The 14,865-nt window shown below is 40.8% G+C and overlaps 1 protein-coding gene across 1 annotated transcript in view; it reads left to right on the top strand.

Moving 5' to 3' along the window:
* The window catches only part of NIPAL2 (NIPA like domain containing 2), a 49,866-nt gene that overhangs the window by 18,682 nt on the left and 16,319 nt on the right, over positions 1 to 14,865 (top strand). The window contains exons 3-5 of the mRNA XM_075024371.1: positions 1,698 to 1,869; positions 12,700 to 12,759; positions 14,750 to 14,862. Of these exons, the coding sequence (XP_074880472.1) occupies positions 1,698 to 1,869; positions 12,700 to 12,759; positions 14,750 to 14,862 (345 nt within the window). The remainder of the gene's footprint in view (positions 1 to 1,697; positions 1,870 to 12,699; positions 12,760 to 14,749; positions 14,863 to 14,865) is intronic.

Below are 14,865 nucleotides of genomic sequence, written 5' to 3'. Positions count from 1 at the left end.
ATTGTTCTCTCTCCCTCTCCCACCATGCAGTCAGTTATCCTGCCTCTCTTCCCTCTAGCTGGTTGTCAGCTAAAGAACAGCCCGCCATTTACAACGTATTTCAGCTGGATTATAAACAGCCTCTACCAAAATACCATCCACACACATTACTATGCAAAGGCGGCAGACATCTGGGAGAAAGAAGGCTGTAGGGGAGCCACTGAGCTCACCCTCCTGTATTCATTGCAATCTTTTCCATCACACTGTGCCCCCAAGAGTTATTCCTACAGAAATCTAGGGAGAAACCAGAGTTCAGGATTCAGTTAAGAACTTGTCCTATTTGGTTTCCAGCAGAGATTTGGATTCTTGATTTGAATATTATTTAATATTCATTTCAATTGGATCTTTACTGGGCTTTTTTTGGTTTTGTTTATAAAAATGGAACATGAAAAATCCTGGATGTTACTGTGAACTGCTGGTCTGTAGCTCAGGGAATTTTGATTTCCTTATGCTCCTTTTCTCCTTGGAGGGCTAAACTTCCTAGAATTTCATCCCCTGAACATGTTCCACAGCATGAAGCTGCACTAATGTGCTGCATGCTCTCAAAAAGAGGAATGAGACTGTGGTGTATCACTGACCTTACTGTTTGGCCCATACTCTGTAGTGTAGCCTACAGAGTAGAATGGGAGTATGTTTACAACTTCCCTGGGGCTCTGCAGGGAGACTTCCAAAATCAAATATCAACTGATGGAGAGAAAAATGTAATTTACCACCATTTATACTACAATAACCATATCATTTGGTTTCCAACTTTTTGACCCATGTGCAGAGAGGCTGGTGAGGAATCTGAGAAAGGAAACTATTCTGCAGAACTAATGTGGTAAACATCGCATCCTTCCCAATCATGACACCTTCCTGATGGAGACTGCCTGGACTCTGTTTCAGAAGACCAGTGTGATCAAAGTCAAATTATCCTGTTATATACAGGTTCTTGCTGTACAGCCAGAGAGAGAACAATTACATGTGTCAATGATACCTTCTCCAACAAGAAATGTTGATGAAGTATTACTTGAGTATATATTATACCTGTTGATGCAGGTATAGCTGGTTTTCCTTCTGAAAATAATGCTTTACCTGAGATCTTCTAAGGTCAAACAGAAGATTGTAGCCAAATCCTAAATTCTACCTAATTACTTTAGAGTCCTCCCTACAGCAGATGTGATTAAGTAAGTGCTGCCTTTTTCCTTTTGAAATTGTATTTCTGGCAAGGATATGTATCATGGAGCAGAAGCACCAAGTTGCCTGGTCCCCTTCTCGTGGTTTGTTGCCACAGTCTGATTCTGCCCCATCTCCTGCCCTTGAGGGTTTCTGGATTCAGAGCACAGCTGCTGAGCTTTGCTTTGAGAGAAGAACAGAGGTGTGCAGTGATAGCTAGGAAGCACTAGCTAGTATTCAATTCATATTTTTCAGGTTTATTCAGAGGTCTAATTTTTCAGTAATTTCCACCATGGTTAAGAAAGCACGCATCTGAAGCGGCACCGAGTTAACACAAAGCAGTGTGTCTGCAACAACAAGCTGAAAGTCATGTTTAAAAAGAAAACCTTGACACACCTGGAATTTGAAGCTGACAGCCCCTTTAATTATTCCACCTTTGTCAGATGTAGGAACACAATGGAAGCCTTTCTTTTCATGCCTGTTCCTAATAATTAATTTTCTAGAAATGCGCTCATCTCCGACTGGCTTGTGAAACAGAGCCGAAGCCCTACTACACAAGCAAGCTATGGTGGTGTGGGATTACCCTCCTGGGGCTTGGAGAGGTGGGCAACGTCACAGCCTACGGATTTGCCCCCATTGCCCTTGTTGCTCCACTGGGATGTGTATCTGTCATAGGTGAGATGGTTTGCCATTTCTTGCTTGGGTACATACTTTAATCAAACGCTTGTTTGTGACTAAAGGAATAATACCACAGGAGCTGCAGCAGGAACACAAGGGGAAAATGTTAGGTTTTGTGATTTGAAAAGAAATTATTCATATAATTACATGAGCTGACAGTTGAACACAAACCCTTTACTTAAGAGACTCTTCTAATATCTTTCTTTTTCTATAGTTTTGTCGTTTGTGTCACTCTGTGCTCTGCTAGTTCCTGCCAGTTGGTCACCCAGTGCTGTACCAGTGTTACCGGCTCTGCAAGTCCTCAAAGTGGGAGGCTGGCATCCTGCTGACCACATAGAGCTGTGGTCTGATCCTGAGTACCTACAACATGTTTTCTTTCTTATCGTCACACCAAGCAGTTTCTGCTCCCTGTCCCCTGTCCATCACCATGATTCATGCTGACATGGGCAAACTTGCTTGACTTTCTGCAGTGTGTGACAAAAAGGGCCTAGAGATTTCCTGAAATGTTTAGCTCATTTATGGACTTTATCGAAGTTGTTCAGTTGTTCCTTCATGTGCAGCTTAATTGGACTTTAGCAGAATTCTTATCCTTAGGACCCATTTGATATGAACTTGCTCTCTACTTCATGTGGTTTCTTTGTAATTAAGGCATTGACAGGTGTGAGATGTCTGTTTCTTTCATAAAGAAACATACATTTTAAAATATGTTATTATATTGTGTTAAAGCAAAGCAGAGTGGACAGGGCAATATTGTACAGAGGCTGTGAAAGCAGGAATACAGAGTGCAGCTGTATCCCTTAATCAAGTTGCTCCATATCCACAGCTGAAACATCTAGGGCTGAGATATCACAACAGCTCTGCAGACTCTGGAGCCCATTTGCTTGCTATTGACAAGTGATAAAATTTCATGGTCTGTCTCTAGCTACTAGTTTCATGCTTGGAAGTGACATTGCAGTGAGTGATTCTCCATGGGAAGGTAGAAAAGATGAATTCTCTTCCCAGTGGACTGCCTGGCTGAAGTGGAAGGAGGCAGCCAACAATATATGGGTGCAATTTAGCAAAGAGATATTGGGGGAAGGAAACTGCAGGCAATTTACTGTAACCTTTAATGTTAAACTATTGCAGAATTTTGGAGAATGAGATATAAAGCCACAGTAGTTCACCATTATAGGAAAGATTTCTCAAAGAAAGGAATGAGATATTACCTGAGATGAAAATGTAAATTAATATGACAAATCCTGGTGTGATTTTCGTGGCGGTAGTTATATCTTTAACAATAGTAGACATTTCCAGATGTCTCTGAATAAAAAGGAACATTGACCAATTGAATTTGTTGCCCAAACAAAATAAAATGCAAATATAGAAAACTAGAAAGGAGAAGTGAGAAGCAGTGGGAAGGGAAAAAACTCCATGGGTTATTAAACTGTTGCAAAGAAGAGGTCACATTTAGGGCTGATATTTATCTGGGAAAATTCCTTCTTTACCTTTGCAATATGTGAAGAAATGTTGCGTGTTTCCTCCGTTCTCCATTTCCCCCTACTTATAACAAATACCAAGAAACCATTCTCCTAACTGTTATATCTTATCAAAATTCTCATCCACTTTTTTTTTTTCTTTTTTAACTGACCCAAATTGCTTATCCTGGAAGACCCCAGAAAGTACTTTAATATTTTATATTCCATTCCCATATATCAGCTGACAGTATCCATTTCGTAGCCCAAACAATAGAGATATCTGAAATTTTATTTAGTCTAGCAAACATTCCCTTAAGGAAGGGAAAGTAAAAATGATGTAGGCAGCCAATTACAACAATAACTTCCCAGTAACACTTCCTACCACTAGATACTTTCCTGTCTTCTGAAATTAAAGCCAGAGAGAGAGATCATCCTTTTAATTTTAGAAGAGTTCTTCATTTAGGGCAATGATAAACTGACCAAGACACATGTGCATCATCTGCTAACAATGTGGCAAAGGATAGTTTAGGCAGCAGGTCTTCCAATTTAAAAGATCAGGAAATATTTTTCTCATTAAGTTGTGGCCTGGTTTAGGTAGTGGAGGGTGGACTTTGTACAGTCTAGTTGGCAGTTGATTTGAGGTATTGTTGAATGTGTGTCTTTCATAAGTTAATTTTTTTAAATGAAGAAATCAAGCACTTGATAACAAACTCAAAATCTGTATCTGAACCCTAAGTCCACCCTTCTGATAAGCATTTTTTTTCCAGATTTGGTGTCCGGACATCCCTGTCAGCTGACTCTCACTGACACTGGGTACCCAGTACCTATGGTGTGCTGAGGGGAAAGCTGCTTTGCAGTATGCCCAGTCATCTAGGGGATTCTCTAAAGATCTCTGTCACTCTGGGTCTGCATGGAAAGTTTCCTTTGCTTGGAAACCAGGGGTTTGGAGGAGGATAAGGCAGACTGGAGTCTCTGCCCAGAACAGATTTGGGCTGTACCCATCATATGTTTCCAGACCTCTGAGACGGGAAGCATCCTGCATCTTAAAATAGATGGAGCCAACATCTATTATGCTCTGCTACCACATTTAATGGCATCCAACTAAATTTTGCATTTAACCCGGTACCAATTAAATAGTGAAAAGTTTGTGCCTCATTCTATTGAGCTGGGTGCTTCTGATGGCTGATTTTAGAAAGAATCCAGCACCACAGACCATGAATTGGCATGACACCAGTAGATTTTTTTTTTTTTTTTCTTAGAATTAAGCTACAAAGACTATATTTTTCTTCTTACACAGTGGAAGTATTTCTGTGTGTGGTTGCAATGATGCAAGCTCTACATCTGTTCAGGGTTTTAAATAGTTTGAGAAGACAGCAGTTGTTTTCTTCAAGAGGAGAAATTGGTAAATTTTTAATTTAAAAGTGGAGGAGTAATACATGTTTAATTTGATCATTAAAAAGCTTTTTATACTTAAAAATTAAAAATCATGTTTTACATGTAGCTCGGGTAATTTTAGGCTGCTGTGGTTTTTAGCTCATTGTCTTGCTTTTGTCTGCAGAAATAACTTGGGGGTGGAGGTGGGCATGAGGAGAGGCGAGTGGTATCAGAGATCATTTCTTCTGCAGTTTTCATCATTCTGTAGAGAGTTGGTTTACACTTACACTCGCTTAGACTGACGTTGAGATCCCTTTGCATTTTTAAATGCTCCTTCTAAATAGCTGTGGGGCAAGAAATTGCTTTAGGCTTTGAAAACTGATATCCCTGATGGTGCTTTAGGAAAAAGATTCTCAGATATTCTTGTAGAAATGGATTTCTCCCACTCACTGTAATGTAACATTTTTGTGGCCCAAGAACTTGGGATTTTGAGAACTCTGTTACTAATGAGAACTAGGAAATATTCACCAGACTATTCTTTAAAATACTTTATTTGTACTTGTCTAGAAGATGCAACAAAAGGATTTTCAGGGTTCTTCCTTCTCCCTGCAGTGTGCATGACCTATAATCCATTTTCCAGAATTAAGCTCACCTTAATGGTCTCTCTTTTGAGCAATTCCTCTGATATTTGGCTTGCTTTTTTTATTAGGATATTGGCATTAAGCATGGGGGGAAAATGTTTCATGTTTTGTCCACCACTTTTCCAGTACTAATATTTAATCATGTTAGAAATGTTACATGTTCAGTGTGCAGGATAGCTATCAAGAGGTCAAGCACCAACTGACTAAATTCTGTAATATCTTTCTTTGTATTCAGTGCACCATTAATATCTACCATATAAACTAAGAATAGGTTTGAGTAGTCAATTAGCTGTGATGAATTTTTTCCCAGATGTCTTGGGCAGAGCTAGCTCTCTGTTCAACTCTGGCTATGCATACAGGTATTCTTTAAGTTTCTCCAAATTTGTATTAATCCTCCCTGACACAGAGCTCTGGCCCTGAAGGAGACCCAGGTCCCATCAGGTCTAAATGCACCCATCCTTCTCACACCTGGACCCTCTCCCCTGTCTACCCCAAAATGACCCACTATAGGTCAGCAGGCTGGTTTTCCTCTAGCTCCTGCCCTTCCCTTAAGCAAGACAGTTTATCTGAGATGTAGGCAGGAAGAGATGACGGAGGTTTTAAGCCAATAGTCTCAGGGTAGGTTGCTTCTCAGGCATGAATTGTCTATATGTAGACTCCACCGTGGAGATGGTGCTATGGACACTCAAAACCAGCTGTGATTTATCTGTCAGTGCCTGCAGAGTGCACATGGACTTGCCTGTCCTCATGCTTTGTGCATCGGCATCAGGGGTCATCTGTGCTCCCTGTCCTTCTGTCCTCCCCAGTAGCCCTTTGAATGGGAGAGAGATATTTCAGTCTGCTCCAAGGCTGTGAGCACAGCTCCTTTCTCCAAACCAGCTCCTTTCCTTCTGAATATGCTTAATAAAAATGCTTGGGCACTTTTTTTAATAATTTTTTCACACTACCCTTCAGCTAAACCACATTCCTCTCATGACCAGCAATCTCATCAGTTCAGCCATTTTTCTTGTCCCCTTCTCAGTGTGCAGCCTCTGGATGCCCTGAGGAAATACTGGTACTTGCCCAGGAAGGCCTGATCCCCATTCTCTGCCCCCTTAACCTCCTTCTCATTTGAGCTGCAGTGATCAAATGAACTACCTGCCTCATCACCTCTCCAGATCTTCCTGATTGTGTGGCAGACTACAATAGCTTGAGTTTGGGGATGGATTAAAACATCTCCAAGTGCTTCTGTACTGTGATGGTGCTGAATCTTTTCAGCTTGGAAGGTAGACTGAGGGTCTGTCTGTATAAAGGATACTTTAAGGTCACATCTTAAAATGTGACCAGCAGCAACTGCATCCTCACACCTTGAGCACTACTCAACAGATTTAGTGCAAAATCAACAGGGTGAGCTTAAACTGCTCCATTAGATGGAGGCAGACCCTTAAGTTGCATAAAACAGCGTAAATGCTTGGTCTCAAAGTGAAATGTTTTTCTTGTTGCACAAACTGGGAGAGGTGCAAACATTAAACAATAGTCTTTGAATCATCACTAGTACTCCTCCAGCATTTCTTCCAGACCACCAGTGAAATGGGTACAAAAGTATTCTGCAAAATGGGTAGGTTTAAATGCCTTTACCTGACTGAATCAGTTAAGCTTAACAGAACAAACATTTGAGGCAAATATTAAATTTTGTGGTTTTATTGGAAACTATTGGACAAGACAGAAGCAGTAAGAGCAGTCTATGCATTTGTGAGGAGAGTACTGATCTATTTAAAATAGTACATAAAGCTCATCTAAGAATTGAAAAGAGGAAAAGGAAGGATATACTAGTATTTGAAGTTATGAACAGTTATGAAAGGAATTATTTAGTGTAAAACCTGACAATAAAAATAGAGGTAAAAAGATGAGATTCATAAATAGACTCAATACCAGGAAAACAACTTAATAATGAAATATACTTATTTGTGAAATAGTTTTGGGTAGGAAAAATAAGTGATGGACACTCTTTCATTAGATTTTTTTAAGGCTGGCTTGGACAAAATACAGAAATGCACTCTATGGATCAGTATGTGTTTTCTATCTTTAACTTCTCTGACTGTGTATTATCCCTTTCTTAAAGAGACAAACAAGAAACAATCCTAACTGCAGCTTTCATGTCTAGGAGGCAGAGGAGTTGTTTTGTGAGCTGGGTTCTCACCATTCAGTGTCTGCTAGTGGCAGAACCCACATATCACACTACTCTTTATTTCTATTTGTGCTGGAGAAAACCTACATATGGAGATAATCGTAAACGATCACTCTCCTAAGAGAATAAGCAGATGACTAAGCTATGTGTAGGACCATTACAGCCCTCCCTTAAGGCACTTAATTGCATATCATGCAGAAAATGGACATTTTCTACCATTTTTTCAATTTAAATTGAAATTCACATGCTGCAGTAAATATATATTCATTTAATAATGTGAATATATATTCATTCAATAATGAATACAAAACAACCTGTTTTCTGCTGATGTATGAGAAGATGAAGTTGTTTCAACCTAACAATTAAGCTCCTGAACAAACTCTTTTTGTCCTATTTTCTTATGCAATAGCTTTTATTTATCATGATTTTGATGTAGTGCCAAGTCATAATATTTTTCATTTGAAATACTAACGCTGCATTTCCAGATTGAAGAGTTTCATGAGCCTTCAGAAAGGCTCTGTCATATAGATACAGATATTTTACAGGACCTATTTACTTCTCAATTTGTGGATATTAATATAAGCATGACGCAATCAAGGCATGAAATGAACTCGAGGATTTCATTAGGATGTGTTGGTTCTGTAAGGTTTAATCTTTAACAGATCATCTCCCAGATTTTCTGCCTTTCTCTTGATCTAGCAGGCTATCTGCCACCACTCTTACTGAGAGTAAGATCTGTACCTAGTTTTGAAAATTTTAACTTAATAATTAGTTAAAAAGCTAAAAATGTTCTGCTTCACCCAAAAGTGTACAAGTGTCGTGGTTTAACCCCAGCCAGCAACTAAACACCACGCAGCCGCTCACTCACTCCCCCCCCATCCAGTGGGATGGGGGAGAAAATCAGGAAAAGAAGTAAAACTCCTGGGTTGAGATAAGAACGGTTTAATAGAACAGAAAAGAAGAAACTGATAATGATAATGATAACACTAATAAAATGACAACAGTAGTAATAAAAGGATTGAAATGTACAAATGATGCGCAGGGCAATTGCTCACCACCTGCCGACCGACACCCAGCCAGTCCCCGAGCGGCCAAATCACTGCCCCCCACTTCCCAGTTCCTAAACTAGATGGGAGGTCACATGGTATGGAATACACCGTTGGCCAGTTTGGGTCAGGTGCCCTGGCTGGGCATGAGAAGCTGAAAAATCCTTGACTATAGTCTAATCACTACTGAGCAACAACTGAAAACATCAGTGTGTTATCAACATTCTTCACATACTGAACTCAAAACATAGCACTGCACCAGCTACTAGGAAGACAGTTAACTCTATCCCAGCTGAAACCAGGACAACAAGTCTTTTCAGACAACCAGGGATGCAGTCTTTGCTTTAGTGACTTACAGGCTGACAATTCAAGCTTAGAGTTAGTTATGTGCTGTATTGCTAAAACCAGTGGCTCAAAACCAATGAGGCTTCCGAACAATGATAAATTGCTTGTTTTGTTGCCAGCTTACACTTCGACAAAATTTTTTGTCTGTATTTCTGTATTGTTGCATTCTCTTGCTGACCAATTAAAAAAAAGAGACTACTAACACAGATCTCAATCTCTATAACTGTCTATAGCTTTAAAAAAAAACCCAAACAAAAAAACCAACAAGCAAACAAATGAACAGTTGCAAAGACACATTAATACTTTTCTGCACAGCAGTTGCCCAGGTTCCTCCATCTATTCATTCGTGGAGTTGAACATAATGGTCAGTGATTTATTTCCCACATCAGTATAAAGGTGTAGGAGGAAGAGGTACACAGCTTCTGTGACAGAGGGTGAGCAAGAGGACCCTGGCTTGGGAAAGAGAAAATTGGGGCTGGGTGGTAGGAAGTTAGACTTACACTGCAGTGATGGGGCAAAATCACGGTGATGGGAAAGTGGGCTAGGAGGAAAGTGCGAGGGTGTAACATCACTGGTAATGAGGAGGAGAAGTGGGGAGATGGGAGGCACCTTGCCTGTGGTCTGAGGGATAGTGGGAAAGGAGTGGAGAGTCTGGAGACTGAGCCCAAGGGTTTCAGCAGGGCCGCATTTAGGAGCTGAATTTGGGATGCAGTAAGGGCTTTAACTCCTATATCCGGTAGGCTTAGCTTGGCCTCTGGATGCCCACTTACTCTTCTGCCAAGGGTTCACAGGGTCCTAGGATAACTCAGGTTGGAAGGGACCTCAGGAAGTCCCTAACCCAACCTCCTGCTCACTGCAGGGTCAGCTCAGAGGCCACCAGGCAGACAGGAGCTGGTGGGGGGAATGTGTTGGCCATCTAGCATATTGTCTTACACTGCCTTTTCTGGAGGAGTTAATGTCTTAAGCAGCTAAATGCGCCTGAGATTGTAAGCTGGAGCCCAAAGGAGTTAATGAAGAGAGGCAGAGCAGCTGTGAGGGCTGTACATTTCTCACTGGGCTCCTGGAGTACACTTTGGTGCCTGCCATTTGTCTTGCTGGCCAGGGAAAGCTGCAAAGCCAGCAGAAGGCAAAACAAGCAAATGCCAGCCTGCGCTCCTGGGGCTTACAGGCTCCCTTCATACCCCTTTTTCTCTGGCCCATTATTTCTAGTGAGCCACTGTCTGTGTCAAGACGATTTGCCCTTGGTTTCTTTATTTTAACCTGGTTGAAACCCACCCTGCAAATTGAAGAACACAAAAAGTCAAACTTATGGAGCTTAAATCCAGAAAATTAACAAAATAAAAATAAAATTAAATACTGTGTTAGCCAGTGTGTAACAACAAGGTGGTCTCTTAGCTGTGCTACCATAAATTGCTTCAAATTCAGCCCTGAAGGCAATAACCAGAGTTTGCCAGGCTTCTGATCAGTCATGTATGTTCTTTAGCATCTCATCAGGTCTGTGTAACTGTTCTGTGCTTCTTCACTTAGATTTACCCCATTTGCTTTTCTTCTTCACTTGAATGTATATGAAGTGTTGGTGGCTTATCCACAGGGACAGTTGTCTTTTGTGTTCAGTCTCTCCTGGGTCTCACTCTTCTCACCTTGGTGTTGCACCTCCCCTCCTACTTCAGTTTTTCCTCCAGTCCCAGATGGCCTAATATATGTTCTTAAAACCTCTCCTATTTTTAGATTCCTCTACATATTACACATCATGAAGAGCATTAATTATACATACATTCTGTTAAGCTCATGATCTCTTGTGCATTACCAGCTATCTCTGGAGACAGAGCTTGCTGCATTTGAATGCATTATTAAAGTGGATGACAGGTTGAGTGACAAGTTTCATTATCTGGCTGCGTTCCAGCGCCTCCCTGTGCCCACTGCCAGCCTCAGAGGTTGTAATCCCCCCAAACTGCCATTTGTCATCTCCAGAGAAGTAGGCAGTGGAATTTTAGGCATAACTCATCTCACCCCAAATTGGATGCCAACACTGGAATTGAACCGGAGATTGCATTTACTAGATCTCTGCTGAATGCAGAGAGCCCAGACAACAGGGTACTCAAAACCCCAAATCATCACTGAGGCATCAGTTCATTAAGCAACAGGTCTTTGCTGTGACAGTGACTGCCTAGGTGGACTGAGGTGGGGTTTGGGAGAGCTATGGCAGCAGGGAGACAGAGCAGTAATTAATTCCTGCACTACCTTGGGTTGATGCTGCTTCTTTCCTGGTTTATGTCCTCTTTCTTTTCTAAAGCTAGGTAGCTCTGCTATTACCAGTGTTGCCTGGATACCAGTGTCTTTTCTCCAGCAAAGTTGTCACTGAAACATTGATTAAAGACAACCATGTCAGGCAGCTTACCTTCAGTGAGGCATTTTCAGTTGAAGATTCTTTTATTGCACTTATTCGTTTGCATATATCTCCATCACTCTTGATACAGTTTAAATTTATGACTTCTGCTATAGCTGATTTTTTACTGACTGGGTGACAAAGACGTGATGCTGAATTTCAGTTCTCTGTTTACCTCTTGGTAGGAACCTCTCTACATTTATCTAGAGTACATCTGCTAGCTAACCACAAATTAAATTTTCCATCAGAACAATAGAGATAATGAGGCAAAGATGGTTGTGAAAAGGTTGATCTGTTATTTCAAGAATAAACCAAGAATTTCATGCTGTAGGCAGGAATAGAGCTCTTGCACTATTGAACAGCACCCCATGATTTAGGTTCAATGTGTCCCTTCACTGTCCCTCCCAGGCAGAGTCTTTCTTTGAGGTTTCTAAATGAATCTAACATTACCAATGCACCTCTCCCATAGGCCTTTCCTCATCTCTTTTACATAGGAGCTATTCAGCCTCTTTTGCTTCCCCTTAGAGTTAGATGTTCTAATGTTATGTGCTGGAATAGAGCCATCTCTCCCAGGCGGCCAACAGTCTCATCCATCTTAAGGCCAAACCCCTTCTTCCCTCTCTAGCACATGTCCACACTGAGCTGCTTACCAGAAATGCTGGCCTGGCCACTACTGCTGTTCACCCACCCACTGCTGCCCATCCCAAAGAGGCAGGGCTAGGAGCTGGCAGAGGGGGAGATGCAAGAGCTGAACAAGGGGAAGACTTGCCCTGGGAACAGGAGGTCATTTCCAGGGCTTGCTTCCATTTTTCTCCTTCCTCATTCATTACAAGTCACTCTAGCAGACCATGGGCAGTGCTCCTGTATGATACATATGTTGGTTCTTCCACGTGCTTGTTTGCAGACATCATGACCACTCTCTTAGTTCATACTAAATATTATGCTTTTGCAGTGGCTTTCTTCCTCTTGATTGTACTGCTGCTACTTATAAGCCCCTAATACATTGAAGTCTAAAGAAGCAGAATTTTATCCCTCTATGAGGCAATTTGCCTTGAGCAAGTCCATATAATGAGTTGGCAACAAAATGGGGAGTGAAACGTTAAGGCTGATCGGTGCCCAGCTTTCCTGACACTTCCACATATGACTGAATCAGAGCAGTTTAAGCAGTGTCTGTGTGGGAGACGGGAAGGGTATCGCATCTCTTCAACCACGTAAGAGCCTGCTGGATACGTTTAAAATCTTGTAAAAACTGAGTGTTGGTTGGTTGCTGGAATGGACTCCTGGCTGGTTATATCATGGTATGGTACAACAGCAACAGCCATGAGATAAATTTAAACTTGGCCCAGGGCAGCTTTTTGCTATACCACTTGATATTCTAACAAATATAAAAAATGTCTTTATATTTCTGTTCTAGGTAGTGCATTTATTTCTGTCTTATTCCTAAAGAAGACCATGAGGGCTGCTGATATATTGGGTAAGTAAGCGTTTGCTAATATGGACATGTGTGTCGCCATATGCTTAGCAAGCTGTAACTCTCACACAGCCCCCCACATTCACACTCCCACTTTCCCAAGCAAGTATTTCGAGGCAGATACTTTCAAAATTGGGAAGAAGTGACAAAAAGAGAGCAAATCTTCAATGCATGTGGAAAAGACTGCATTCCCAAATCCTCTGCTCTTATAACCATAACTCATTCCTTATGTGTCCTTATTGCTCAAATTTATTTTCATTGTCTATTTTTGCCTCTGAGGTTGTATTTAGTATAATCTTTATGAGTACAACACAATTTTAATAAAAACAATGAAATTATTGAGTTATTCATTCAAATATAAGATATTTTTTTCTTACTGCATAGACATTGCACAAAAATTCCAGATCAATTTAAAGTGACAGCTTCCCTTTTGGTATTAATTTTAACACTTCAAAGAACAAATAATCATGTTATCAAGTGTTTTGTTGGGAAACATAGTCTTCACTGTAAAACCATGTCAACTTTTTGTCTGTGTCCAAGATTTTTTTGCATATCAAAACTGCCTAGCTTGAACACAGTAATAGTGAGAGGCAAATATATTTCAGACTTTGGGCTTTACACCAAGCCACCTCAGCTGGGAGACTGCACCTGATGTTGCTGCAGGGCACCTGATATTTCTGTGGCATTCCTAGCATCTAGGCTTGATTGTCCATACTGCAAGGAGGACATCCCAGCTGTTCTCATGAATGTTCTGGAGAGATCTGTTCATTATTGTTCCAGAAATACTGTATAATTTTTATTTAGGTTTGGGATCCAAGTTTACCAGCTCAGCTGCTACATTCAGAATCCCCCCTCCATTGACTGATCATGTCTCCCTTATGGCCTTATACATTGTGTGTTGCTTTAACTAGTGTTCAGCACTGATTTATTTTATTTCTGTGAGTTCAACTTTGCAAGAAGGATTTAACAATGTTGCTACATTCCATAGGAATGAGCTGTATGATGGGAAATATGGTGATGTTTTTGCAAGCACATAAATATAGAACAGTTCTGCTTTTCCAAAGGAACTGTGTGTGATATCAGTGCCAGCAAAGCCCTCCGGATGTGCTTTGTTTTGTATTCCTGAGCCTTGTATTCCACACCAATTTATAGGTTTGCCAAGAATTTTAAAGATTACTTGAAAAAAAATTGATTAGCTAATATCTTCCTTAATCCAATACAGTTTATGAGCTCAGGATCGGCTCACGTCTATCTTGATACCTCAATGAACATCTGTGTTTGTCAGCTGGCTGTCCACAAGGCAGAACTTCCAGATTTTTATTAAAAGCATAATAATGCAAGTTTGACCTTGAAAAGGGGCCCTGGCAATCTAATGGCTGAACAGTCTTTGCAAATCAACCTTTTATAAAACAGTTCATAGGTCTGCACATACAACGGGGTGCGGCCAAAATGTTGGCTTCGTGACAGCTTCACGTAAGCATTGGACTGGAACATATATCTTGTGCCTAATGTTTCCAGGGCAGGTCCATAGCGGGTGCAGATCTCTGTGGCCACACTGACTTTGGGAGAGTTATGTTTATTTACACTGGTTGATGGTCTAGCTGTCTGCCTCAGTAAGCAGCTTGTCCTTTTAGTTTAGGATAAGTTTATGTGATCTCCTTTGTGCCTGTGAGAAATACAAAGGATTGAGTCTTCTTTGTCATGCACTTGGTATTAGAATAGAGAATATTTGAAAATGCATTGCTGAGTTAGAAACCTAATTCATGGGGCTTTACTGACAGCTTTTTTCATATTTCTAAAATCCTTTGAGTCTTTAATAAGAATTGCACTAGATAAGACCACAAATGCAAGGCAACCCAATTACCTAAGCCCAGATCTGATTAAATGGACTTAAATTTTCTTCTAGAAACTATTTCCAAATCAGCTGGAGAGCAAGGATGACCATGATTACCAAATATTGTATTACAAAAATAATGTGTCCTTTTCTTTAAAGGAGGAACACTGACAGTAACTGGGACATACTTGTTGGTGACATTCGCTCCAAGTGTACCCCAAGAGCTCACAGCAAGACGAGTACAGAATTACTTAGTGAGCTGGCCTTTTTTGGTA

Source organism: Buteo buteo, chromosome 3 (genome assembly GCF_964188355.1).
Source record: "Buteo buteo chromosome 3, bButBut1.hap1.1, whole genome shotgun sequence".
In the NCBI taxonomy this organism is placed as follows: domain Eukaryota; kingdom Metazoa; phylum Chordata; class Aves; order Accipitriformes; family Accipitridae; genus Buteo; species Buteo buteo.
The sequence above is the reverse complement of the archived record's forward strand: the minus strand, read 5'-3'. Positions and strand labels throughout refer to the sequence as shown.